This window comes from Ascidiella aspersa, chromosome 2 (genome assembly GCF_963924565.1).
Source record: "Ascidiella aspersa chromosome 2, kaAscAspe10.2, whole genome shotgun sequence".
In the NCBI taxonomy this organism is placed as follows: domain Eukaryota; kingdom Metazoa; phylum Chordata; class Ascidiacea; order Phlebobranchia; family Ascidiidae; genus Ascidiella; species Ascidiella aspersa.
In genome coordinates, this window is record NC_139448.1 from 8,736,044 (window position 1) to 8,763,740 (window position 27,697).

At 36.9% G+C, this 27,697-nt stretch overlaps 4 protein-coding genes across 4 annotated transcripts; 1 reads left to right on the forward strand and 3 right to left on the reverse strand.

Annotated features, from left to right (window-relative positions):
• Positions 1 to 1,140: 1,140 nt before the first annotated feature.
• Positions 1,141 to 4,259, forward strand: LOC146163439 (vitamin K-dependent protein S-like). The gene is made up of 6 exons (XM_083381649.1): positions 1,141 to 1,295; positions 2,030 to 2,160; positions 2,516 to 2,543; positions 3,103 to 3,195; positions 3,755 to 3,877; positions 4,210 to 4,259. Exons 1-6 carry the CDS (start codon positions 1,214 to 1,216, stop codon positions 4,215 to 4,217), a joined length of 465 nt encoding a protein of 154 aa, XP_083237775.1. The 5' UTR covers positions 1,141 to 1,213; the 3' UTR covers positions 4,218 to 4,259.
• Positions 4,260 to 5,416: 1,157 nt separating this feature from the next.
• LOC146163440 (uncharacterized) lies at positions 5,417 to 7,903 on the reverse strand. Its single transcript, XM_083380498.1, has 4 exons — positions 7,894 to 7,903; positions 7,214 to 7,319; positions 6,632 to 6,939; positions 5,417 to 6,254 (listed from the first exon to the last, which is right to left on the reverse strand). The coding sequence occupies exons 1-4, from the start codon at positions 7,901 to 7,903 to the stop codon at positions 6,163 to 6,165; spliced, it is 516 nt and encodes a 171-aa protein (XP_083236624.1). The 3' UTR covers positions 5,417 to 6,162.
• Positions 7,904 to 8,792: 889 nt separating this feature from the next.
• LOC146163441 (tolloid-like protein 2) lies at positions 8,793 to 15,048 on the reverse strand. The gene is made up of 7 exons (XM_083381648.1): positions 14,966 to 15,048; positions 13,776 to 13,953; positions 12,561 to 12,733; positions 11,865 to 12,063; positions 10,994 to 11,166; positions 10,174 to 10,360; positions 8,793 to 9,712 (listed from the first exon to the last, which is right to left on the reverse strand). The coding sequence occupies exons 1-7, from the start codon at positions 15,036 to 15,038 to the stop codon at positions 9,508 to 9,510; spliced, it is 1,188 nt and encodes a 395-aa protein (XP_083237774.1). The 5' UTR covers positions 15,039 to 15,048; the 3' UTR covers positions 8,793 to 9,507.
• A 4,418-nt stretch (positions 15,049 to 19,466) lies between these two features.
• Positions 19,467 to 25,849, reverse strand: LOC146163442 (cholinesterase 1-like). Its single transcript, XM_083380500.1, has 7 exons — positions 25,631 to 25,849; positions 23,518 to 23,725; positions 22,756 to 22,889; positions 22,321 to 22,523; positions 21,662 to 21,770; positions 20,358 to 20,518; positions 19,467 to 19,641 (listed from the first exon to the last, which is right to left on the reverse strand). Exons 1-7 carry the CDS (start codon positions 25,847 to 25,849, stop codon positions 19,467 to 19,469), a joined length of 1,209 nt encoding a protein of 402 aa, XP_083236626.1.
• Positions 25,850 to 27,697: the final 1,848 nt, after the last annotated feature.

The following is a 27,697-nucleotide window of genomic DNA, read 5'->3' on the forward strand; positions in this document are numbered from 1 at the left end:
CCGGAAGTTTGAGAAAATTCCGGAAGCAATACGAAGATGCGGCTCGTATTTATCGAAACTCATTTATGCTAGTGGCTTTTGTTTTGTTTGCTTACAAAATCGTTTAACAAAAGACGATTGGGTCGCCAAACCTTTGCTGTTATACTTACGCTTAGTGTTTTCGCTGTTAAAAGGCTTAGTATTTAAGTGGTTCATACATACATCTATAGGGCCACAAAAATGTATTGGAGTTGGGCAAAACTTAGATTCTTAAATATCCTCAAATATATCTCGGCACCCTTGAGCATTAGAAATGGCACCGCAAGGTTCCGCGGCATCCCGTTTGAGAAACACTGGTTTAACCTGTGCGACTGTGCGTTCATCTATATAGTTTCGAAATCGCGTTTGTGGTTTGCTCTATTCCAGTCCAACGCCCGAGGGCCAGCTAAGTGTGAAAGCGAAGGTCGCGCTATTAGTAACTTTGTAATTTACACACCCGAAACTTTCGTCGAACCGGTTGTTTCGAAACCTGGCCATCGTCAGCTCGAAACTCCGATATATTTGGAAAACACTCTGTGGTCGAAAGTTAAACGAGCGCTTGTTTGACGTTAAGTGAAAATAGCCTTGTTAATCGCATCACTTCGTTGCAATTTTTTTCAAAGTTACTTTTGTATTTGTCATCTCGAATCTACCACCAGATCTAACAAGAAATGAAAACTGTTACAACTTATTGATAACTTAATTTTTTTAAGATTATTTTTTATTCTCACATACTCAGTGAAACTTTTCCACTGAACCTACCATGCCTATAGGACCAATTAATTCAACTTGTTCGTCGGACAAACCTTCGTAACTTGGACCAATCAATCCGTTTCTAAAGTAGATGCACGCTATATATGACATTAGGGTTCATGCCATAATAATGACTCAAAAGTAATACCTAACGAACGAAGCTACTCGTATTAAATCATTTAGCCTCCAGTGATTCCTATTTTGAATCCGCTTCGAATACAAACAACGCAGCAGTTTCACTATGTCGTAAGTAGTTTGGCTATATCGTGGATAAAAATCATTTTGTGTCGATCCGGGAAAGTCCGAAACCGTTTGCTATAAAGGCGCTGGCCAGTTGAACGTTTTCTTTACAAACGTTGGCGACTTCAAGAAGTGTTTCAAAAAGTCAAAATCTTGAAGCTCTACAGTACCTTTACCATTCATCTTTGAAGCGACCAACAGCATGACAAGCCTAACTTACTTCGTTGCGATTGCCGCGGCACTTGTGGTTCTTCTCGTCGAACAAGGCACAAGCTCTCCCAGCGGTAAGTCAAGTTTTTTGAGTGTTAACTTTTTAATGGTTGAAGCTTTCCAAAAAAAAATTAAATGGTAGAGTAGCAAACGTAAAACAGTCTATCGCCATACTCGCATAACCTTCTTTAAGAAACCTGAAACATTTATATAAACATTGTGTGTATTGTTTGATCAGATATGTTGATCACAGATTATACACAATGTGTGTATATATGTTTGAGATGCCGAACATATGGCGTAACTCTTTAAAAACGGAGCTATGTCGTTTCTCGACCGATTGCCGCTGAGCCTGCGTAACTCATATGAAGTCGGTAGAGAGAAGGTCGCGGGAGACCGTGAGTTCGAACCTAACCACAGGCTAATTCATGTTCGCACTATATTCCTAACTAAGTCGGCTGATTACGGTAGGCTTTTCGGAAGCCATCAGGTGTACTTATTTAAAAGGTTCAGGGCAGAAAACAATGTACCTGAGGCGACTAAAAGGCCTTTATTGGCAATGTGTGCCTAAACATACGTAAAACAGGTGTTTTTTCGTTTGAAGGAAAAATAGGCGTTTTTATAGGTAAAAGATAGACGTTAATAAGTTAAGTTGGCATTTTGTTTACTTTACAAAATAGTTTGGTTGTTCAATGTTCTACAAAACCCAAGGCGAGGCAACGTTTACAGAATAACCGAAAGAAAGCATCTGGTGAGCTTTTGTGCAGAGTTAGAATTTTTGCAGTGACAGTCCACGTTTATTTCGCAGTGTTTGTAAACAAGCGAGACGCCTCCAAGTTTCTGGTGCGAAAGAAACGAGCCACGATTGAGTCGGAATGCTACGAGGAGGTCTGTTCATGGGAAGAGGTTAAAGAGTGTGAAGGGGATACCCAACAAGCAGTAAGACATACAAATAAAACTTTTCATAAAAAAAAACAAAAAACAAAAAAACACTTTTTTTTAACTTTTAATAAACAATGGAGTTTTTTATATAAACTATTGCTACCATAGGCTAATTACAAACCGCTCATCTCGTGATTCAAATTTCTGGCAACCTATTCAAGTTGCCTTCTTTAAGATTAATTACATCGAACGCTCGTCATTTACCCTGAAGAAGGTGAGAAAAAATATAGTACAAGCAGAACCCCAAACTATTTAAAAAAAATCCTAATTTATCTTAATCTTACTTCCAAACTCGAAAACTAACTTCCAAACTCAAACATTTTCAAACTAATAACGACTTGTTTATTTACAGAGGCTCACTTTTCTGCGCGCAAAACACGGTAAGTGAACATTAGATATGTTTGAAAGCGCTTGATCCAGTATTTAACTTTCTTATGTCGTCGAATTTGTGCAATTAACGGTAACAGCCGAAGTAGTGTTCTAGGCTACGTTATACCTTATCGGGCTACACTAAACATATTTTTAACGGCGATGATTATTGGTGCTATGCAAAATATTCCGAGGTCATTAATGCAACCAAGTGGTTCAAACTGACATATAATCACTAATATAAGCGTAAAAAATGGATCCCGTCAATAAACCTATAGCCACCGCCTGATGCTGCTTACCTGGCTAACAAAGTAATTGAAATCGATTTCCGAAAAAAATTATTGAAATTATGCAAAACTCGGAAAATTTAATCTAATACTATAACACCAACCAAACCCAAACGCTAACCCCAATCTTAACCCAAATCTATAATCTCTTATCAAGCGTAACAAAGCGATCCGGTCAAATAGCCACTCCAAAACATTATTATTTAGCGATGTAGGCTATGCGTGGTCTGAGTATTAGATACACCAACCTGACGACGACAATATAGAGCAACGTTTTGTGCAGGCAGGAAAGATCTTTACTGCATTCTTCCTCCAATAACTCTACACGATGATTCGTCAGCAGTCCATACCACACCAGCAAACGCCGAAAACTCTTGTAAGTTATCTTGTTCTGCTAAAATAAAATAAAAACTATCTGTACGGTACGTGAGAAATATTGAGGTTTTGGTCGGAGAAGTTATAACTGAATGACAACGCGACCAAAATACCGCTTATAAGCCCTAATTATCTTTCTCAAGATTGAAATTTCTTAATGTTTGTAGCATCTAAAAAAAAATAGTATACTTTTCCGAATCCCAAGTGCAAATATGTACAGAAAACAAATCACAAAATCTTATAAGTTTGATAAAAATTTCTGCCTCTTGTCAGTAGTAAAGTTCTTATCATACAACAGTGTAATGTGTGGTATAGTTCTGCCTTTGAAACCTCTCACTATGTTCCATATTTCACCAGGGTCCACTTTTAAATTTTCCTATTTATCAATAACCTATTTATCTTTTTACTTGATAAGCAATCAAATATTTCCGCGATCCGACATTAATTTTCATTCGCCACCGTTTTCAAACATACAGCCTTTTCTATACATACAAGCAAAACGACGCCGGTAACATGTTTGCAATATGCAGTCAAATAACATGACTTTTGTTGGACTATAGTTGAGGAGGGATGTGCCAACCTGGACTGTGGCATCTATGGCACCTGTCAGTGGCAAGAGGACAACGGGTCATATACTTGCGCTTGCCAAGAAGGCTGGCAGGGTGACAACTGTGACAAGCAAGGTGAGCGATTGGCATACTCGAAAGAAATTAAGTTAGTTTTCGCTATTTCGTGCAGCTAAACCTATAGGGAATGTTTTTTAATACTTTAAGATAGTGGTTTTGAATGCCAGACCGGTTTGTAAAGTAGTTTTGTGGGCTGTAAATTTTACACGAAAAACTTAAAATAGTACAATTGGATATAGCATGGGTCTTCATCAATAAAAAAATGCAATAGTGTCGGTCACGTTTTTTAAGCTTATTTTAATTTTGAGAACAAAACCTCACGACACAAATGAATAGGCGAAAAAAGCTTAACTTCGTTTAAGCTTAACCTTCTGATTTTATTTTCACAGTCGAATAAACATCATTCTCGACAACGGAGCCATAAATCAACCAAAGCAGGTAAAAGTTGAACTCCTTCTTATACAGCAACGACAATTTGTATCAAAGTGATTAAACTAAGCTTAAAAGAAGTATGTTAAAAATTGTCATATTTAACCCTATTGTACATTTCAGGGCCTGCTCGAACGGAAAAGCTTTGTTTCGTTGTGTACTTGAATATTCAAAGCTTCAACAAATGTAATTACAAATCACACAAAATATGCTGACGTTTCTTATGAGAAATTAGGAACCACTTTAGCTATATAGGCAGCCTAAAGATTTGAATAGCTGTGAGAAGTTGTAAGATTTTTTGTATTTAACCACTTATTAGAGCACTGAATTTTTGGAATCGTTCATAATATTAGGAAGTTTGGCTAACTGAAGTAAATAAATCACATTACCTTGCTAAAGTCATCAAGAGGCATGACAAGCAAACAAAAATCGCAATACCCTCGCTAAAGGCTAAGCGGGATTTAAGATGTCAAATTGTACATTAGGTTTTTCAAAATGCTTAAATAAATAAGGAAAACTTTATAACCGAAAAGAAAGCTTAAAATTAAATGTTCGCTCGACGCAGACTCGATTTACGTTATATGTTGACTTTGAAATAAAGGTCCAACTGCATGGGTTAAATAATAAAGTAATGAAATCTCAATCATAGGGCATGAAAAAAAGCAATAAACTCCAATTATAGGGTTGTGAATTTTACATGGATGACGTTTGGAAACAGATCGAGCAAACCTATATAGTTCGCCAATATAAAATTTACTAGTTAACTATATTACCTTATGACCTACTTGTTAATTCTATTATCACATTAAAAACATCCAGTACTGTAAAGGGAATGCAAGGATAAATTTACGGTTACTTCCTGCTTCGATTTAAAGAAATATAGTTTGTCTCTGTTTGGCGCAAACAATTTTAGGTTTGCTTAACAGGCCAAGAGGAAAACTAAAACACTACAATAATCCTGTATAACAACCATTTTATTAACAATCGGCTACCACATGTGTAGAATCACAAATCTAAATAATAATTTTAGGTCAGCATTAGAGCAAAATGTGCGTTCGAACAGGTTGGCGTGCTAATTATAATTATAGTTTGTGTGTAAACGTAATTAGCAAAATCTGTTTTTAATTTTTTGCGATTTGTTAAAGTACGTCGCCAAAACAAATACTTTTCAGTATGCCGTTTTAAATCATATTTACACACATAATGGTTGGTAACACGAAAAACAAAGGGATTTTTGGAATTAAAGCGATTTTTTTTTTGGAACAGGGGATTTTTGAAATGTTATTTTAAAAAATGGTATTATACCCCGTTCTCCAAACAGATTTTGCATGGGGGTACAATTTTCACGACTTTAACGGGCTTAAGAAATCTTAGTAAATGCAAATTTTTTTTTATAACAAATCGCTCGATTTTTGGCTGCCATGGATATTTGCTGATGTTGTCTGTTGTCAATCGACATATATTTCGTAGCTGTGCCACCGAATTGGTATATAGCTATGCTGGTATGCCGCAAGTGGACAAAAGGTTGTGGAGCACTGGCCTAGATCTATTTTGACACTTCACCCCTCGTAATTTAGGTTGAAGAAGAATAAAAGTGTTTACAATTGAAAGTAAATATACAAAAGGATGGACAAAACACTAAATATTACGATTAATTTAAAATGTAAAAAAGCCTACTTATTAGAAAAAGCATACATTTACTTTGGTAGCAAATATGTACAATATCTTATTGAGGACAGTTGTGTATTGTAAACAAAAATACTTTTTTATCTTTAACTCAAAGAAACGTTTTGCTGCTGGTTGGTTTGTTGTTTTTACTGCTGGCTCATAATGAGTTAAATTTTTAGCATTTTTAATTGTGTTATTTGTTCAGCAGAGTTTTCATTGAACCCATAAGACCCAGTATGTTTAAATTAAAGGTTGAAATCAAGGTAATCAACTTCTTGCGCTTTGATATTATGCAAATTGCCAGAGCTTTCGCCTTGGCGCTCTTGTCTTGCTCCCCCTGTGAACAAACGTATAACATTAGTTGCCAAACAATATTTTAAACATTTTTTGGGGGGATACAATTTTTGCTTTATCAGTACGATTTTTGATGCAATTGTTTGTACACGATTAGAGTGCAGTAAATCCCCCAATTTACCAATTGAACTGACCCTGAGTGTTACTTTTATTTCGTTCATTGTAAAATCACAGTGAACGCTAAAAATGTTTCAAATTGGGGACGCAACTAATTTTGACTTTTAAGCAAAGCGTCGTAAATCCAAAAAATTGTAACGGCAGGTTTAGCGCTACAGGAGTCTTGATATTAGGCTGTGCTCTACCTGATTTATTTTCTACAAAGATTGTGCTATAGCACGACCGTGAATCAAAAAAACTTACCGCTTCGTCCAGTTGCGGGATAAGTGAATGTAAGACCATCAGCACAGGAGTAGATTTCATCCAGATCTTCAATTGGACCCTGGGGTTCTTGTCGATTGGGTTGTGGAAGTCCTCCCGTAAACTGCACATTGCTCCGATCTTCCATGTGGCAGTTTAGTAGAGGCTGCGACCTTGGTATGGGTAATTCTTGTGCTTTGTGTTGTTGCGGAATGCATGGGGCAGTAGCCGCCTGTTGAGGCTCAGAAACCTCCATTGGTTTTTGAACTTCTTCCTCGTTTTTAGGGTCAGAGTTGAATCTCTTAAAATACCTGCGGTACAAAAAAATTGATGTCTTTAAAAACAACAATCTGTACGCGATTGCGAGAAAAGACAGAAAGTGCATTTTTATTGCAAAATGTTGACAAAGATAGCCAGCACCTAATTTTTTAACAATGTTCTGACTACATAAAAACATTTACATCCAACTCCCGATTTCGAACGTGTTTCTCTCGATCTTTCTTCAAAGTTTAACAATTTCTCCCATTCTCAGGACTTTCGAACAAATTGTTGTTAACCCCTTTGAACAAACCTTTTTTAACTTACACTTTTTTGTAGCAGATAGTGATTATGCCACTGAGAAGAATCACCGTGGCTACGACCGCTCCAGCTATAACGCCGGGGTTTGTTTGAGCTGGAGATGTGGGGGTAGCTGAAAGAAGAGAAAATAGTAAAGGTGTGACAAAAAACTTGTGAAGGTTTGCAGAATTGCCTGTATGATCACAACAATTAAGGCCGTTTGCGCTTTAAATTTGAAATAAAAACCCAGTTAAAAATACCACCTTTATTTATGTTTACATATCTGAATCAAGGGTAATTCACTCTGGCTATTTTCAAGCCCAGTTTGATATAGAAACGAATTTTGTGCCGGTGTTAAATCGAGTTAAGTCAAATGTGACATGAAATAAATTACGTGACTATTCGGGGTAAAATGATGTAACTTAATGAATAAGGCATTTGTACAAATGATTATTTTTTAATAAATGTTTTGCTGCCATTAAACATAAAAGAGGCGCCTTAGATCAAATTTAATCGCTTAGGGCAATTGTGTGTTAGTGACCTAAGTAAAGAACAGCCACTTTATTGATAGTAGTTTGTCGATATTGAAGATGTTACCTGCAGTTATTTTTGGTTGGTAAGTTGATATGGCTGTTTCTGAAAAAAAAAACACATTAAGGTTGATGGACAGGATTGGTATAACCCTATTTGGGAATGTATTGGCTAACCATAATTCATGTCGATTAGGCCGAATTTCATGTTAGGCCTGGTCTCGTGCTCACAATTTATAAAGCCTATTCCCCACTATAGTGCAATTTTTAAAGTGATAATGGAGCTTGATAATGAATTTCAAAGCCGAAAGGCGAACTTATTATATTTCAGTTAATGTGTCACATTAAGTGAAAAGGATGCAAGTTCGTATCGAAACGCCTTAATCAGGATGATGGCTATCTACTCGACCTAAAGTGATATAGCTAGAAAAGTTAAGAGAAATGTTGGAGAATAATGGTTGAAGGTTGTAAAAATACGTAATAAGAATATCAAATCCCATACAGAAGTAGGTATCATTTTAAACGTTTCGAACAACTCTTTATTCATTTTCAGCATAGTGAGAAGGCACTGATTATAAAAGTGTATATACTATTGTTAGAAAGAAAGAGCATTCAAAAGCGAAATTGCATCGAAGACATAAAACAAACCCCGGAAATTGCGACTTAAACCGTTCCGGTCCTACAGTCACTGAAGAGTGCGATTAAGTTCGGCTACAGCAATTGTTCTGTGGAATCACGAAACTTGCCTATGTCCTATGACCAAAGGCATACCTCGTTGTATTGTAAAGCAAAAATATTGATCCAATACTTTCACTACATACACAAAGCATAATTTTCCGAATATAGAAGTGATTTAATTCATATATTTTATTTCATCCTAATAATCTGTCCTATATATTTAGCGTAGATTATCTAGCCAATGTCTTGTATGTCATATATTAACTGTGATATTTCAACGCACGGTGGCCATCTGGGATGAATCTAGTGTAGGGGGCGCATATGTCTATGGCCCTTCAACTGTATGTCTTGTCTATTTTTATTATTAAGGCTATATGCAAACTCTCCGTGGTAATATAAATTATATTTCAAGTATATGTTGGCCGATTTTTCGAAAAAAACTTTTTCCGAAAGCACAAAGTTGCCATCACAACTTTGAAAACATAATTAATTATTGCAAATTGAACGATATAAAAGCGTTTTATCGCTTAGCGCCAATCGATAACATATTTTTAATAGCTTTCGTAATAAATGTAACACCTCTCAGCTTAAAATTAACAAATAAACTAGCTGACGAGTGTTCTAAGATTGTTTTTTATGACATCACGTTTAAACGTAGTTTTGTGACATCACGTTTTGATGTAACTCTGTGACGCCATCTCTAAAAATGTTTAATGAAATAAAATGCTAGATCCGTGCGTGGTGACCATACATAAAAACAATACATATGCTGTTTCTATGCTTAGTATACACAACAACGTCCGGCAACTAGAAACCAGGGCTGCGGAGTCGGAATGGGGACTCGGGACTCGACGGAGGTGGTTTGTTTTGCCGGACTTGGACTCAAGACTCGCGACTCGCGTAAGACCACGTAAAACTACTCGAGTCCCGAGTCTGACGTGCGTATGGGCATTTCCAAATATTAAAACTTATATTGTCGCTAACTGTAAATCGTAAAAGTTAAATATCAAATAGTGGAATATTTTGGACTCGGGTATATTATAATAGCCAAAGTCGGACTCGGGAGTTAGACTCGGGTTATTTTTAACCTACTCCGCAGCCTTGCTAGAAACTCTACTGACCGGCCAAGTATCTTATTCTGTAGAATGTAATCTGCTGGTCATAGTAGTAGTAGTTGTAGTAGTTGGCCGATGATTTGAAGTAGATGGTCATGTACATTCCACTGCTAACATAGGTTGGTGGAAGGGAGGCACCGCAATGTTTGCCCAACAATGTTGAGTCAGTGCTTGATCCATCGTACACCGCTAGATATTCCCTCCTGCATAAATATACCGTTATTTTACAGCCTCCTCTATCAGATGCGGTTACAGAATCCCTGTTTAGACGGGGGAGGGCTTACTTTATTTAAAGATGCCGTAAGTTAAGTCAAAACGTACATCTGAGTGTGGCGTAATTAAGTTGTAACATTGGGAACAGCAAACAGGTCGTTTATTTGGCTAAAGTTGAGGTGGTACTTTCAAAGAAGAGGTGCTACTTTCAATACAAAAGCTTCAATAGAAAGATAAAGCAGAAGTACGCCTTTATGTCGTTGAAATGTCAAAACTTTTATTTTCGGGGGTTCGATTGGACGCACGAAACTGTTGAGCTAAACAATTTCATCAAAGTTCACAAAGACATATTTAGGATTAAAAAATATGAAATTTAAGTGACGAGATAAAGTAAAAAAAAAAATATATATATATATATATATATATGTATATAAATTTGATGATATCCTACCCGCAATGATCCTTCAGTTTGAAAGTCACGAATATAATTCGAACGCAATACGCGTCACTTTTGGCGGTGAGTAAGTAAGTGCAGTCCGAACTCGTACCCAGCGGGTCATTGGGCGAGTAAATCGTTCCGTTAAATGTCGGAACTACCGCTATCGTCTGTCCGCATGTGCTTGGAGAAAAAGCTGGAACTGAAGATCAAGTTTGATTTTAAACAACTATAGGATTTACCAAAAATAGTTACGGCGTTACCATGTGATGCGTAATATACCTAGAAATTTAAAGGTTAATGATGAAAACTTAACTTCTTCTTCGATTTATATTTTAAATATAAGCACCAGCAATTCGAATGGAAGAAACAGTTTAGGACTCCGAAATTATTTTCATATTAGATTATTATATAATATTTCTAACAAGCCTTTTTGAACGTGTTTGGTAGCACAGTGCTTGGAACTGTCCACTAGATCTAACAAAGAATTCAAAATTCTGTGAGTAGTAAATTATGTTTACATAAAATGACCTGTTTTACTATATTTTCGACCATATGTTTACCAATTTACGTTTTGCTACTTTAATTAAAGGAAATTTAAAAAGAACTGAAACATTTCTTATCCAAGCTTGTATATTCCCTTTCTTTTTATATGTGTTGAATATGTGTTAAAAATAAAGGTAACCTTTTAATTTTATCTTGTATTTGGATGAGGGCATTGAAATTGACATTGAAGTTACAAACGGATCTGACAAGACTGCAAATCTTAACATGGTGCAAAATAGTACGGCGGATACGCCATAGCTTTCAGAATAATATGCAAAAATTAACATACCGGCCTCGTATCTTATGCTGAAGCCCGAATGTTGCTTCGACCCGTCGGATTTGAAGAATATGGTCATGTACCTTCCACTGCTGGAGTGAGAAAGCGGGATTGTGGAGCCGCAATGTTTTCCAAGCACATTGGAACTGGTGCTTTGTCCATCGTACACCTCTAGGTAATCCAAGCTATGAAATAACAGGGGATCTTGTGGAAAGCAGAATAGATTTATAGACGGTAGACCACTGTGTTGAAAAGCGAAGCAATATACCTTCCGTAGCATAATTTTTGTTGATAAAACATTGTTTATGTTATAACACTGACTAAAAGAAATCATTGTAAACGGAAAGTGTCTAATTTTTACTGTTTTGGGATACAAGTTTGGAAGAGCTAAAGAACAGCTATACAAAGACTACAATGTTAATGTTACACTATTCAAACGTGGAAAACTTTTTATTTTAGGAAAGTCGAGGTATGTCGTTTAAAAATTGTTGAAGCTGGTTTGAGAGTCAGCGAAAACGAAGAGTTTTGCAGCTGACTAGATGATTTAACCGTCTTTTGCCGCCCCCTAGGAACTACGGACGCTTAGTTTATCTAAATTTTTCGCATGTGTATACGGTTGTTCCGAAATAAATTTAAATCTGTCTAAATCTTTGAACCTATATAGCTTTAGTAATATTCAAAGATAGATTAGGTTTAAGACAAAATAGACAATGGTTTACTCGCAACATTTACAAGTAATGGCGCACGTGTATATTTGGCTCCCAACTGCTGTTAAAGTGCTCATAGAAAACGTCATCATCATGTACCTGATGTAAGAATTTTGTCTTTCACCGTATCCTCTTAATCATTTTTTACCTTTGAGTATATTTTCAAACAAACTTACTCGCATCCCGGGGAGGATTCTAGGTAAAAAGCTACGAAGGTGATTGAAACGTGCAATGCGCTAGTCGGACTCGTGATCCGGTAGGTGCACTCAGAGTTAGGCAGGTAATTTCCCGGGTAGTTTGGAGAGTTGATCAAATCGTTGGTGCCAGCGGCCAATTCAACACTGACGTCACAATTTTGATTTGCAGATTCGGTAACTAAAAATATCAAAAAGAGTAAACGTGTATCGTAATAATTCATCCATGAGCAACAAAACAAAGCCAAGTTATGACTAATTATTTTGTATTATCAACTTTTTCAAACATTAGCAATCTTCCGCAGACCACCATTTACTGTTAAAAAGCAATAGATTAAATATTAGTTTGTCATTAAACTGCATTGATATGACATTGCCAATAGTTATCAGTTTTCCAATTTTCGGACCGGAAATGCTGGATACCACAGCTGTCTGCGAATTTTATGTTTCCAAAAAATAACATTTGATAAAACACATACCGGTACAAAGAAAAAGCTGATTTGATTTAGGAATGACGACGTTTAATTCAATAAAAAAGTTTAGTCTTTGTATTAGTATTAGAAAAAAATTTTTTTTTGACCGTTCTGACCAATAATGGACTTAAAGTGGAAAAAAGTCAAATATATGGGTATGGTATTTTTCCTGGAGTGCTAAATTATATAAACATATCGAACTCACCAGTTTCATATCTCATTCGAAAGCCAGAAAATTGAGAGGAAGAATCCGATTTGAAGCGGACCGTCATATACATTTGACTGCTGGTGTGTGAGGGGGGAATCAATTGACCGCAATGCTTACCAAGCAACCTCGCACTCGTGCTTGATCCGTCGTACACTGCCAGGAAGTCGTACCTGTAACATTAAAGTTCTTAAAGCAGTGAATAACACAGTAAGCCAGATTTTCAAGGTAATAGAACAAGGGTTCTTTTTTACCGTAGACACCTAATTTTTTTTTTCGCTTTGCGCGGACCACGGAAGGGGAGAATTTTTAAAATTGACTTCCCGGTACGACTTTAGAAATCTGCCGATTTCGGTCCGAAAAATGTTAAAGTGTAACGAAGTCTACATTCAGTGCAAAGCCGTTTCAATTTAATTTAAGTTGTTTTTTTAAATTGATTACTTCCTAAATATACACTACTATTTTTATTAGGCCTTCATGAACCCCCTAAAACTAGTTCATGGACCCCCAAAGGGTCCGTAGCCCCAGCTTAACAACCCTTGTAATTATGTGTTTGTGCCTCTCGACAAAAGTACAAAAAGTAGTGATATGGAAGTTTTCAGAAAACGGCTTTGTCAGTTGGCTCGAAACCTATTGCTGTAATTCAGTGATTGAGTAACGATTGAATTCAAACAAGAAAGGTCGGACTGGCTATTCAAAATGAAAAACTAAAATATTAAGTTTATATGTTCACTTTTTCCTGTATTTTCCCAATTATTTTTTAGCACAGGGGTATATTTCATTTACCATGTATTTTTATACTATTATTAGTTGGCTCCAGGCTATTTTTACTGTTCTCACATAAATGACGCCAATGTGCATCTGACGTAGAATTTAGCATGACCGCTCTATATGCTATACCAAACTTAGGGATCATCAAACCTTAGACGTGGGCCAAAGCCCAACTCAGAAGGGTCTCGGTGTAAATAGCAAACTTCGACGAACCATTTTAATGAAGAACTTGTAGTTTTTGAAGCATTTCATTAGCATAACTGTTACTCAAGGCGGGCCTGGGATATTTTTGGGCAATAGGGAATGAGTTTAATTACATACAAAGAATGCATTAAGGAAATTGGGTTTGCGACCTCGCTTTCAGTATGTAAAATAGGTGGTTGGCTGGATAATTGATATTAGCAGGCCGTAGTTGTTGAAACGTTAAGCGATATATCAACTTACTTGCAGTTTGATGATTGTTCGAGGTGAAAAGCCACAAAGCTGACTTTAATGTGACGGTCGTTATTGGTGCTTGTGAAGCGGTAGGTGCACTTCGAGTTTGCTGGGTACTCGTTCGGGTAGTTTAATGAGCTGATAAAACCACTGCGAGTCGAAGCAAGTTGAATCCTGCGGCTGCAACCTAAATAAACAAGGTACAATGTCTTGCCATTTATTAGTTGCTAAAAATTTTTTTATTTTTTTTTTTTTACTAGTTGCTAAGTTGAACTACATTTAAACATCAATCGCCGTTTTTTTAGGTATGTTTTAATTTAGTTTTTTATTTCATTTTTTCGAGAGCGGGTCCAAGGGGAATTAAACAGGGAAAGAGCCGTAACTACAACCGGTTCAGTCGGTGTAATGCAGATGTGCCTCAGAGCTGGGGACGGAACGTGCTGCTAGTTTTTCTTTAATATGTCTGGTAAAAACTGGTAAACTTGTTAAAAATTTGATCTGAAATATTCACATAGTAACTGTTTGGCGGCTTTAAGTTTATTACTTATTTAAGGATCAATTATTACACGTTTGACGATATTCCCCTAACAAAAAGAGTCATATTAATTATCGGCATTTTTCGAAAACATTGCAAATATCAGAAACCTTTTTTTAGCTAAAAAAATGATCTTAATTGGTTATTATGAAACATGTCACCTCCAGAGGCGAATCCTGATGGTAGGCTAACTTGCCACACCACCCTCAAACTGTATTTTGCCTTTTCTTACACATAAACATTTTTTCGAAATCTCGTTATGTTTATAGCGTTTGTTTCGTAACAAACTTTTATAAAATATTTTATCTCAAAGGCGTCGTGAGTCTCATCGCGCCGTCAAATAAACGGTTTGTCAGTTCTTTATTTAGCTTTGCGCTAATCGATAACATCTTTGTAAAGCAGTGTGTGGTGCCCTTGAGATAACCTCCTGGCGTCACGTTATGGCATAACTATCTGACGTCATATCTGATTTTTTCATGCCCCCCGGAAAATCCTGGATTCGCCCCTGGGCGCCCAAAAGCCGAACGAAGTTACGGCCCTGATCGGGGTACATGCTTATAACAACAGCATGTAAACATACTTGCTTAGCTGTAAAACTATTCAAATAAAAGTTGTAAGATTTATAAAAGAGCAAAAATTTAATAAAAGTAATGCCAACGCTTACCTGTGTTCCACCAACCATCACACACCAAAAACTTTACCAAGGCAAAAAGAAGTACTGCTATAACACTATTCATTTTTCTTTTTGCTAATATCTTTATGTCTTAGACTGAAGCAAAAATAAAAGTTTAACTATTTGTTTGTAAAACACCGTTAATTTTTTTCAGAAAATGTAGATGCAACCCTGTTTCCCGAATCTTCCGGGAGTCAACAGCCTACCAAACGTTTCGCTACTTGTAAAAGTTGATAATATCAATTGTAAAACGTTGCGCATCTGAGATAATGGGCGGAAGTAAGCTGATGTCTAGCACAGCTTGAACTAATAAGTAACATCGAAACTAATTGTTATGTGTTTAAATCTATTTAAAGTGGCACAGGCCGTCCAGCGTACGAAAACTAGCTTTAACTACAAAACCCTAATTAGGTTATCGGCTATTGAAGACCAGCATTGTTTAGTTTTGTAAATGGAAACTGCAGTGACAGATCGAAAGTTTGAGGCTTATGCTTCAGCGATTAACAAAAGATACATTTGTTTTTAACCATTGTTTAAAACTGTGTAGGCCTACGTTGCGAATGTTCAGCTGTAGGCCTACTGCTACACAATACTATGAAAAAACGTCACTCATGTTGATTAGGGAATGTTAAACTACAGTAAGCTATAATATTACAATTTTCGAAAAAGATCTAATTCTACTTTTCGATAAGAAGGTTCCGGGTCTATTGGCAACTAAAATGTTATGTGGATCGCCTAATGCCAAATCATTTGACTTGAAATAAAGATAAAACAGCTCACATATATATACGGATTAAACTGTATTTGTCGTTCGCATACAAACATCCTGGAGTAACACAGTAAAACATATCCATAGTTCCGAACGATGTTTTAAACATGTTAAAATTAACGTTATTCTTATCATTAAACAGATAGAGCTTTGCCACTCATGAAAACTAACGTATTCAATCATGCAGCAATTTTAATTAGCTTTATGTTCATTTGACAATAAAGACCGAGAAGACTACATTTGTCATCGAAGCAGTTTTAACCAAATTGCGCAACAATTTCAGACATGAAAATGTTAACGTTTTTTCGAACAGATGCGCAGTCAAAATTAAAAGACGCGCAAAACAGTTAAATATAACAAGACTATAGTATTACTTGATGAGGTTTGCCCGTGTTTTTGGGAGATCTCTATCGTTTGCTGTCAAAACTGTTTTCACATTTCTGAATAAATGATGAAGAAGACTGTCAAAACCAACAACATCAACACGATACAAAAATATTTCACGCTAGAAGACTCAATTGTTACGGTATATACCAGCACAAGAAATTTCCCATGAAAACTAACGCAAAGAAAAATGTTACTCCATAGCTTAAGTCTGGCGGGATTAAATTCGTTTCGCCTGAGGTCGTTTCTCCCGCTTGAGACGCTGTTGAGCTGCTGATAGTAGGGTCTGTGACGTCATCAATATATATTCTGGTGGTGTCCCAGTAATCACAATACTTTCGCCTGTATTCGTGCTCAACCTCGCTCTCTGGCGTCTTAATGCGGATATAAAAACTTTACCAAGGCAAAAAGAAGTACTGCTATAAACTATTCATTTTTCTTTTTGCTAATATCTTTATGTCTTAGACTGAAGCAAAAATAAAAGTTTAACTATTTGTTTGTAAAACACCGTTAATCTTTTTCAGAAAATGTAGATGCAACCCCGTTTCCCGATTCTTCCGGGAGTCAACAGCCTACCAAACGTTTCGCTATTTGTAAAAGTTGATAATATCAATTGTAAAACGTTGCGCATTTGAGATAATGGGCGGAAGTAAGCTGACGTCTAGCACAGCTTGAACTAATAAGTAACATCGAAACTAATTGTTATGTGTTTAAATCTATTTAAAGTGGCACAGGCCGTCCAGCGTACGAAAACTAGCTTTAACTACAAAACCCTAATTAAGTTATCGGCTATTGAAGACCAGCATTGTTTAGTTTTGTAAATGGAAACTGCAGTGACAGATCGAAAGTTTGAGGCTTATGCTTCAGCGATTAACAAAAGATACATTTGTTTTTAACCATTGTTTAAAACTGTGTAGGCCTACGTTGCGAATGTTCAGCTGTAGGCCTACTGCTACACAATACTATGAAAAAACGTCACTCATGTTGATTAGGGATGTTAAACTACAGTAAGCTATATTATTACAATTTTCGAAAAAGATCGAATTCTACTTTTCGATGAAAAGGTTCCGGGTCTATTGTCAACTAAAATGTTATGTGGATCGCCTAATGCCAAATCATTTGACTTGAAATAAAGATTAAACAGCTCACATATATATATACGGATTAAACTGTATTTGCTGTTCGCATACAAACATCCTGGAGTAACACAGTAAAACATATCCATAGTTCCGAACGATGTTTTAAACATGTTAAAATTAACGTTATTCTTATCATTAAACAGATAGAGCTTTGCCACTCATGAAAACTAACATATTCAATCATGCAGCAATTTTAATTAGCTTTATGTTCATTTGACAATAAAGACCGAGGAGACTACATTTGTCATCGAAGCATTTTTAACCAAATTGCGCAACAATTTCAGACATGAAAATGTTAACGTTTTTTCGAACAGATGCGCAGTCAAAATTAAAAGACGCGCAAAATAGTTAAATATAACAAGAATATAGTATTACTTGATGAGGTTTGCCCGTGTTTTTGGGAGATCTCTATAGTTTGCTGCCAAAGCTGTTTTTCACATTCCTAAATAAATGATGAAGAAGACTGTCAAAACCAACAACATCAACACGATACAAAAATATTTCACGCTAGAAGACTCAATTGTTACGGAATATACCAGCACAAGAAATTTCCCATGAAAACTGACGCAAAGTAAAATGTTACTCCATAGCTTAAGTCTGGCGGGATTAAACTCGTTCCGCCTGAGGTCGTTTCTTCCGCTTGAGACGCTGTTGAGCTGCTGATAGTAGGGTCTGTGACCTCATTAATATATATTCCGGTGGTGTCCCAGTAATCACAATACTTTCTCCTGTATTCGTGCTCAACCTCGCTCTCTGGCGCCTTGATGCGGATATTCGACCAGGGCTCGACGGTCGCTTGGTTTTTCGTCTGACGTTGAGTTTGCAAAGTTCAAGCAAGTGTGAGAAAATATAAAACGAAAAGCATCTAACGCCGAATAGACGCAGTGTTATTAGCACTAATATAATTCCTGTTATTTTAAGCTTGTTGGACATTGATACACAGATCGGTAAACGGTAACACAGCCTACAGTTTTTTATAGCTTGCGGCAACCCAATGAGAAAATATAAATATATGACGACACCCCTAAAAGAATTTCGTCAAGTAATTCAATGTAATGTCACATTACCGATGCTGGAACAACACACATTAACTCTACACAATTTAGGACAATATAATAATTTGATTTATTGTACTTTTTGAGCAAAAATCACATTCTTTAAGAATCCAAATTATCTCTCAAAACTCTTAACTCTAGAAATGATACCCTGACAGGGAACCACTGGACTACATAATAGTGCAGAAAATCACTTTCAACTCGAAGCTCTTTTTCGAGAAAACAATCCTTTATCGAGAAAACAACCCAAATTAATCCAAACTCGCCTGTTTGTAGTTAACATATGGAGGCCATTCGCTAAAATCGTCGTCTGAAGGTTTTCCGAAGCGAGCAAAATTCCCGCAAAATTTGCTGTACATATCCATAACTGAAATATCGTCCGGGGTGGGAATCAAACTGCATAATATATTTTGTCACACTTGTTGTAACACGATGATGCACGTCAAAATATTATTGTTTTTAATTTACTAATTAGATAAGTTAAAATATTGCATTTTTAAGTTTTTTTTATAACAATATAACTTTATACTTTTTAAGACTTTTGGGTTTGAAAAGTCTCTAGAAAAGACTGTTTGTTATGCGACACGCGAATATGGTTTTAGGCCACGAAGTCAATCAATAGTTGACTTAACAAAAGAATCTATGTATTATAAGATGTCATTAAAATGAGAATTCTTAATCATTTATGACTTTCTTAACTTTTGATAGCCCATCGTTGAAACTCCTCGTGCAACAACAAAAAACCCAAATAGTTGTCTGTCTCAGTGGCACCCAAACTATTCATATCAAAATGGATAATGTTATGACCAGGTTTTAACCAGATGAAAGTAAGCCGGAATGGTCCTAAACGGCGCTAGTTATTTTCAGGTACGCCGTAGCGCTAAAAAAATTATTTTCAACAGGTCTATCTCCTTCAAAGTATTTCAACATAGATTTTAGTTGCATATTTGTGCGCTAAATCGAACGGTAAACTCAGGTTTTCGATTGTCTTTTTTCACTTTTGTTATGACGTAACTTATTGACGTTTCCTCTGAAAATCTTCCTGCATCCAGTAAAAAAAATATCCTACTTCCACGCAGTGTCTTGCCTTCCCCGATCCCACATGACCCCTACGCTTTTAACAAATTAGTTTCACAACAACGTTTTCACCCTTCTGTTTCAGTCGTGCGGAAAATGAAGGGCGTTTCGGAGGCGTGAACAGGTTTTCCACACAGCTCGGGTGGCTCCATCACTTGTTGGCACTGGGTACCATCAGGGGGGTGCTGGTCGGCGTACAGATAAACTGAAGTGTCACTGCTTGCCGATGACGACGATATTAACCTAGATAAAGGTGTAAGATCAATTGCAATCGTGCCTTTAAAGGAAAATTTATAAAATATAAATATAGCTTGAACAGCGGTTCTAACTGGCATTTGCTGCTTTAATCCCTTTGAAGAATAGCAAATGTTTGTGTAAGATATTGAATTGCTTTTACAAACAAACCACGGCAATGACGTCAGAAGGCATCCAACATTTTTACACTGTTCTGACACAAAGTGGCTATCTTTTTTTGCAATCGTATGTAGGTTCAATAAAATATCTGTCATTTACCCCCCTTTGTTCCGCTCTAAACGTTCCGGAATGTCGCCTTCGCCTTACACAGCATGAAAACATTTTATGAACTTGCTTTTGGACTTGGGTAAACGAAAGAAATATAAACTATGCTGTAAAAACTGCAGCGAGCCTTCATAATGGTAGTACAGTTTAAAGTTTCTTTAAAATGTAGTTTTAAATTGCATTCGACAATATTACAACTGTACTTTATCTTCATTGAGAAAAATCCCGCGGCCCGAAATAATTAACTCGGCGGGCCGGGTCCTTAATGGTTTAAAATAATTTGTCACCTAATTTAACAATTTTGATTGTATGTCAACATAATTTTAAAGAGTCCATTGTTATTTAACCGGTTTCGTAGAAAAGAAGCTGAATTAACCAAGCGCGTTCTTATAAATAATAAGAACTTTTGAACATTGTAGCACTATATGATTCTCAGTGACCTGGCGATGGCCCGACTGGCGCACTCGAATTTGACGTGGCTTATTTCATCGGCGAATACGCGCAAGTAATCCTCACTCTGCAGCAACTCATCATAAAACTCCTCGTACTTGGCGGCCGCCAGCAGGCCTTGGACTTCGCCGAGTACGTGCTTGTTGTACTCCTTGAAAAAATCGAAAAGAATTTTGAAAAATCGAAATAAATTTTAAACAAATAGACAATTTAAGGCAGTTATTCTTTAATTGTAGGTAACTACCCCCATTTTAGACAATCGGGGAGGCAATTTTGACAATGAATGATATGGGTCAATGAACGATACAAAACAGATATATGTGTTCAAAAACTGTGATCTAGCCCCTCTGAAGCTGCTTTTTGACCACTGATTAAGGGTTAGCTGTCAATTAGTTAGTATACCGAAAGCCATCGCATACTAACCAAGTATGACCGAAGGGCGTGAGTTCGAACCTCACTGAAGGCTAGTTGTTTTTCTTACCTGCCTTACCCTCATCATTGATCGACAGATTCGTGAGTCTTCAATAGCTTTCGGTGTACTAATAGCTTTAAGGTGTTATTTTTCAACAACGATTATAAAGTATTTTGGTTGGTCGTTGTGTTTGTGTGATTCAAAAACTGAAAACAAGTGGCACTGTGTACATATTGTACTTTTAAGATGACGAGCTTTTTTAACAACCGCGCTTCATTAAGTTTGTTTAAATATTTGGTGTTCAATTGAATGCAAACATTTTGGTCACTTTATAAATTTCATGTGTTTTTAGTGGTACATGAACACTAAAACGTTGACAACTAATACAATATATACGGTAAATGAGGTTCGTTGGTGCCCCATGCGTTATTAATTACTTGCGTACAGGCATATTTGAAGTTTTTCAACAATATGAAGGTTTAAACGTATTTTCAGTTATGAAATTAAGGAAACGTCTACGAGCTTACATCCAATACTTGTCCCTAAACTAAACTGCCTTTAATACAGCGTTGAATGCTCGACTTGCTTTTATGATGTCAAAGAAAGCAAACTATATATCGATTATTTGTTCTCGCATGTAACTTAAACGTAATTAACTAATTACAGTTTGATTGACGAGGGTAGGGAGTAAAAATGATTCAAAGCTACGTAAACAGTCGTTTTGTTAATTCTAACCTGGAATGTAGTTTTGTTCATCGTTTGGTGTCGATTGTAGACGTAGATCCGACCAGCTTCGTCAGTCTTGGTCCCAATTAAAACCTCTATACCTTTATTCCACAAGCCCGCTTGCAAATGCTCTATCGGCTGCGCAACGAAATTTACGCCGTCGATCATTGGCATGTACGGTTGGGTGTAAGTCATGTCTCCCCTAGACCAGGCCGAGTCTTCCAATCTCGGCGTCAAGTTGACAATCTCTGCCGCCGACTTGTACCTAAGAACGTTGTCACATCTCAAGCATCTCAGTGAAACTTAGGACCTGAAGTTAACATGCTGCAGTAATGTGTAATACCCTTGTATACACAAATGTTAGCATTTACTGAAATTATAATATTAGGCAGTAATTACCGCATAATATAGAATAGTAGATACAAAAAATCATTTCAATTGTTAATAGTTTCGAACAGTGTATTGCCAATCGAGCTTTGCTATTAATCCTTAAAAAACATCTCACGGAACGTTAATGGAAGTTATACTATATTCAACTATATTTAATATTTTTAATGTGGACTTTTATGCCTTTAGATATATTATAATATGATGATTGTCGAGTCCTAGAAACTCGCCTAATTTAAACATACCTAAATAAACATAATAAGAATATATACTTTTTTTCTTTTGAAGAAAGTTTAGACAGAGTACTGTTGTTGGTTTTTCCTAACACCAGTTACTTGAATATTTAATTTTCTATGAGCGTTTAAAGTGACATGTATGTGCGTTCAAAGTGACACGTTCTCAAAGAATAACCTTAAAATTATGTTTACATGAGGCAATCCAGCTTTGATGTTGAGCAGTTGAGCAATCTTAGTAAATCTTCTGTGCGGGCCATCGCTTTTTCCCTATTTGGATAAGGCAGAGCGGCTGGACTGCTTTGCATGATGACCCGGCTGAACACGTTCTGACTGGTTGTTGCGATCAAGTGAAGCATGCACGACTGGGCACCGGCACTGTTGCCGAACAGGGTTACCTACAGGCGTATTAATTGGATTGAAGGATTGCTGCGCTTCAAGAATGTATCTTGAATGTACGTGGGTCATGATTGTAAAAGAAAACAGACTAACCTGAACACTGTTGTGGGTATATATGTATATATACTATTAAAATTATGTCAAATTCAACATCCTGTTTGTTAACACAACAAACATGTTTTTATAGTTAGGTATTTTTCACACGTTTTGCATATCTGCAGCATAGTGGACCTTATTTTTGTCTCCTCCAAATTGGTATACGTTTTCTTGGACCCATCGCAGTGCCAGCTGTTGGTCGCCAAATCCCTGATTTCCGGCGAAAATTTCTGAACCGCCTTCTTCGTAGTATAAGAAGCCAAACGGACCTGGCAAAAAGTGAATTCGTGTCACACAGGGCCAGGAATAAAAACAAAACTTTTAAACTCGGTTTTGCCATGACTAAACAATAAACAAAAGACCAGATGGTGACCAGGGTAGTTGAAACTGGTTCCCGGTGGCTATCGCAAGAAAGAAATTTGAAATATAGTTTATGTTAACCTATTGTACTGTATAAAAGGGCAAGTGAATATTTAAGGTAGGCCTAACGTAAGATGAATGCTTGAAATTACCAATACATCGCGGAAAAGAAGATACTTAGAGAACCATAAGTTTTCAAAATATATTTAAGAAACTGTAAAGTTACGTTTTGGAATATATTTACACGGAAACTTTACACCAAAAGCAGCAAACTGTTAACCGTCTAATATGAATACAATTTGTGCGACCATTGTACGGTAACGCAACTAATTTAATCACTAACTTTCGCCAAAAACTGATAAAAAAATATCTAACAGTTTGACGATTAATCTTTTCTGTAATTGCGTCATAAATATCGTCATTAGAGAGCATTTCACAAGTGCGAGAAAACACGACCCAATCAAAATCTTGCTTACGTTAGTTAATTTTATAGCTAATCTTTATAATCCGAAAAGGGCCCAAATTGTTTTCACTTACCAAGCCTGTAATTGATAGACACAACTATTGCGTTCGTGGAGTTGGCAAGCCATCTTCCATCGTACGCGGGTTCGGTTCCCGCGTGGTACGAGAATGCACCGCCGTGAATGTGGATCATCACAGGGAGCAAAGAAGCCTCGCTTGCCTCGCCGCCCAGTTGGGCCGTCCACGGAACGTCAACGTTTAAAACAAGGCAATCGTCCGAGTACTGCGGCCGAAGGAATTCGAGTGCAAGGGGACGGAAGATATTAGGTCACCCGAACAGCAAAGCGACACAAAACGAGCGTGATTTAGACACTTGTTGAAACATTAGAAACGGCAATCATTTGTCATCGTGCCGTTTCTTCTTGTGGTGTTAAATGATTTTTTTATTTTGTTTGTCGCAGGGCTGCGGAGTCGGACTCGGGACTCGAGGAGTCGCTTTGCTTTGCTGAAGTCGGACTCGGGACTCGAGTAAGACCACGTAAAACTACCCGAGTCCCGAGACAGACGTGTGCACTCGCAGTACCGAATTTTGAAACTGCTATGGAATCCAACTGGAAATTCTAAAGGTGGAATAGCATATGGTGGGATATTTTCCAACCATGTATTGTGAGTGAATGAATTATACGACATCCCTCAAGTGGATTGCTGAATATCCACGTTATTTTAGTTACGTTAGTTGGCGGAATGCTGTAGAGTCAGGGCCGGATTCGGGATTTGACGAAATCACACATTTTACCGGAGTTGGACTCGGGACTCGGGAGTCGGACCCGGTTAATTTTAACCGACTCCGTAGCCCTTGTTTGTCGTGCAGTGCACTACAAGCGTTCAAGTGTCGTTTGCCTTGATGAAGGCTGTCGGTAGAGGCCAAAACTGTTGAGCCTAAAGTACAACTTTGAAGGTTATGCACTTATTATTTACATCAATATCGAGTACTTATTGTTATTTGTTTAAACGTTTTAAAACGTATATCGCCCATTTTATTAGGCAGTTTCCAAGTTGTTGGTATGTGAAACAAAAGCTTCTGTTATAAAACAAATTACAATATAACATGGACACTTTAGAACAACATTTTTCGATTTTTACCAGGTAAATATCAGCCTACAAAAGAATTCATTCAATCAATTAGATGGCCTTTATCTTACTGCTTAAACATTGCTTATGCTTCCTTGATTAGCACTATATTTTTGCTGTATAGATGTATAAAGTATCCCTGAAGGCACCTTAAAGCGATATAAAATCGTCAGACGGCGATAAAAGCTTACATTGCGGTCGCAATTTCCGTCTTCCGAGCAATATTCCGTATGTTGATGGCACATCACGTGATCCGGGATCGACGCATCGATCTCGCCGCGATACCGATAGGGTTGTGACGTCATATATCTGGTCGACGCACAAGCAATACTTTTATTTTCGTGTTAGCGTGTATCTTCACAAGATATAATTCTTTTGGCGCGGTTCAGAATAGACCGAGAGTAAAGTATAGCCAAACTTAAGGTTTAAAAATCCAAGTCAAATATTTTCATATAAATAACGATTCAAGTTCCAGTCCACGTTATCAGTTGCCCAAGTCAAGCCCTAATCCACGTCATCAGTTGCCCAAGTCAAGTCCTAGTCCACGTCATCAGTTGCCCAAGTCAAGTCCCAGCTCACGTCATCAGTTGTCCAAGTCAAGTCCCAGTTTACGTCATCAGCTGCCCAAGTCAAGTCCCAGCTCACGTTATCAGTTGTCCAAATCAATTCCCAGTTCACGTCATCAGTTGTCCAAGTCAAGTCCCAGTTCACGTCATCAGTTGCCCAAGTCAAGTCGTAGTCCCACGTCATCAGTTGCCCAAGTCAAGTCCCAGTTCACGTCATCAGTTGTCCAAGTCAAGTCCCAAATCACGTCTTAATCAAAGTCATTGACTTAAGTAATTTCAACACTGGGTTTACACGAAATAGCGTGTTTGAAGCACATCATTTTACCTCGTATAAAAGTTAAGTGATAAAATACTTAAAATTTTACCATGAAAATACGCAAATATGATTCACAGTAGGCCTATACACAAATATGACTAATATTGGGTAAGCTTTTAAGTCTAAAATTTAGTTTTATTCAAGGGAGTAAACAACCAATATACTATCACCTTACTACTTCTTCTGCATACGGAATACTGTAGAACGCTCGTGATTCAGACAATGCTATTCCTTTTACCATACCACTAGTTGTGTTGACCATTGGGCTACCCAGACCAGCACTTTTTCCAACGTTGGCTGCATGTAGTGGTGTTGCCGCGCTTGACAATAATAGGCCTTTTGCCGTGAATTCCAGAAGCGCTAGGCTCAACACAAAAAGCCAAACAGCCAACATTGTGATGTTTTCTAAGCTCACGATTTGGTTTGTTTTTACATTAAGCTTTTGTCTTGCTTTATCTGAGCCAGATTTAACCCATAGCAAAGAACAGATTAAGGCAACATTATTAGACTGTTTTCTGGCTAAAAGTCAATTTTTGTAACTCATTTTAAAGACTCAGCAAAATAAAGGCAAACTCTGTTAGGTAGCAATACAATATACGTTTTTATTTCCTAATTTCTGCGCTTCATGCGTACATACTGATCTTCAATTCTTTAGTATTAGAAAAAAAATTGAAGTTATTTTGGAGTTATCGAGTTAAACGGGATCTGACTTGAACTCTTTTAACTTTTCAGTACAGTACAGAACCTGCCAAAGCGAAGCACAGCCAATAAACTATTTGCTTTTGTGCATGTTGATTTAATAGCTTGTTTGACCAGTGCAGTCTCCCGTGTTCTATAACGAGATCTTAAACGTTTTGTAGAGTTACCCGATAGCTGCTATATACACCCTTGTGCATATTAATTGAAACAAGCAATGGAAAAGTGTAAAATAGTGTTTATTTTCTGTTATATACTGTAATGCAATCTGTTATATACTGTAATCCAGTGCATGGGGAGTTTCGACCATTGTATCAATTTCGTACCTGTATTTCGTTGTCGCACTCTATGAGTGTACTGCCCTGCAGCATGCACGACTCGTGCACGCGTTGGTATTTCACTAGCGTCCCTAAGGCGCAGTAATTATTGCTTTACGTTGGAATGATGATTGCATTCAGCGCCCCCTTTTTTGTGCCACTTTACTTAGACGCTCATGAGTAATAAACCTAAAGAATACAACGCCCAGGTATTTCTACGTTTTGCATGAACTTATTTAACGCCAAAATGAGCAAAGTAGGGTACTGATATCATATACTCTCGAAGTAGGTTTGTGCCCAACAATGCCTTGTTTCAAATTGAAAAAGTGTTACAGCTGGGTGAACAGTACAACAGCCAATGGAGCTTCAAGATACTTGGATTTGGGTTAAAGGCTCCACGACAGCCAAGGTTGGTTTGGTTTGTGTATTTAGTCCGCTGCTAACCATAGTTTTTTTCGTTTTTAGATACAGTTAAATTGTAGGGAAAGGTATTTATTTGAAATTTTAAAAGATTATTTAATGCTTCATTATACGTAAACAAGAAGTGAAATTTTGTGCAAAACAAAAGTTGGTTATCATAAAGAATAAAACTGAACCAAAAAAATACATCTAGAAATGTGAAACTTTCGTGTTTAGAATTGTATTTCACACAAACAATAAATATATCTGTCAGTAAACATTTTGTATAAAATACAATGCCTTATAATGGGTCAATGCAATGCAAGACTATTTCAAGAAACAGTACTCATTTCCTCTAATCAGAATGAGCATTTCAAGCATGACACTGCCTTTAGTTTAATATATTATAAAATCGTCATCAGTCGCCTAAAAAGTCCTTTTAAAACAATGGTTCTTAACCTTTTTTTAGGTCCATTTTCGTTGCACACAAAATCTCTTGCCTAATAAATGTTTATAAAAAATAAATAATTTGTAAAATGGGTTTAGAACTAAAAACAGCAGAGCGTATTTCAAAACAGAATATTTATTCAACCATTAGTGAAATACAAGGGTTTCAGTTGCACAGCAAATCCGCCATAGTCCATTACGAATAAGTAAACACCAATTTAAGATGATGTGTGTTTGCTTCAGTTTTGCTGTTTTTATGGGTTGGATTCCTGTATGAGACCGGATTAAACTATAGACGCGTTTTGTGCCTGGCGTTATAACATCAGGCGAATCACACTTATTTGGGAGCAAATTCCTCGCTCCTAACCGAAAGCGCTAAATTT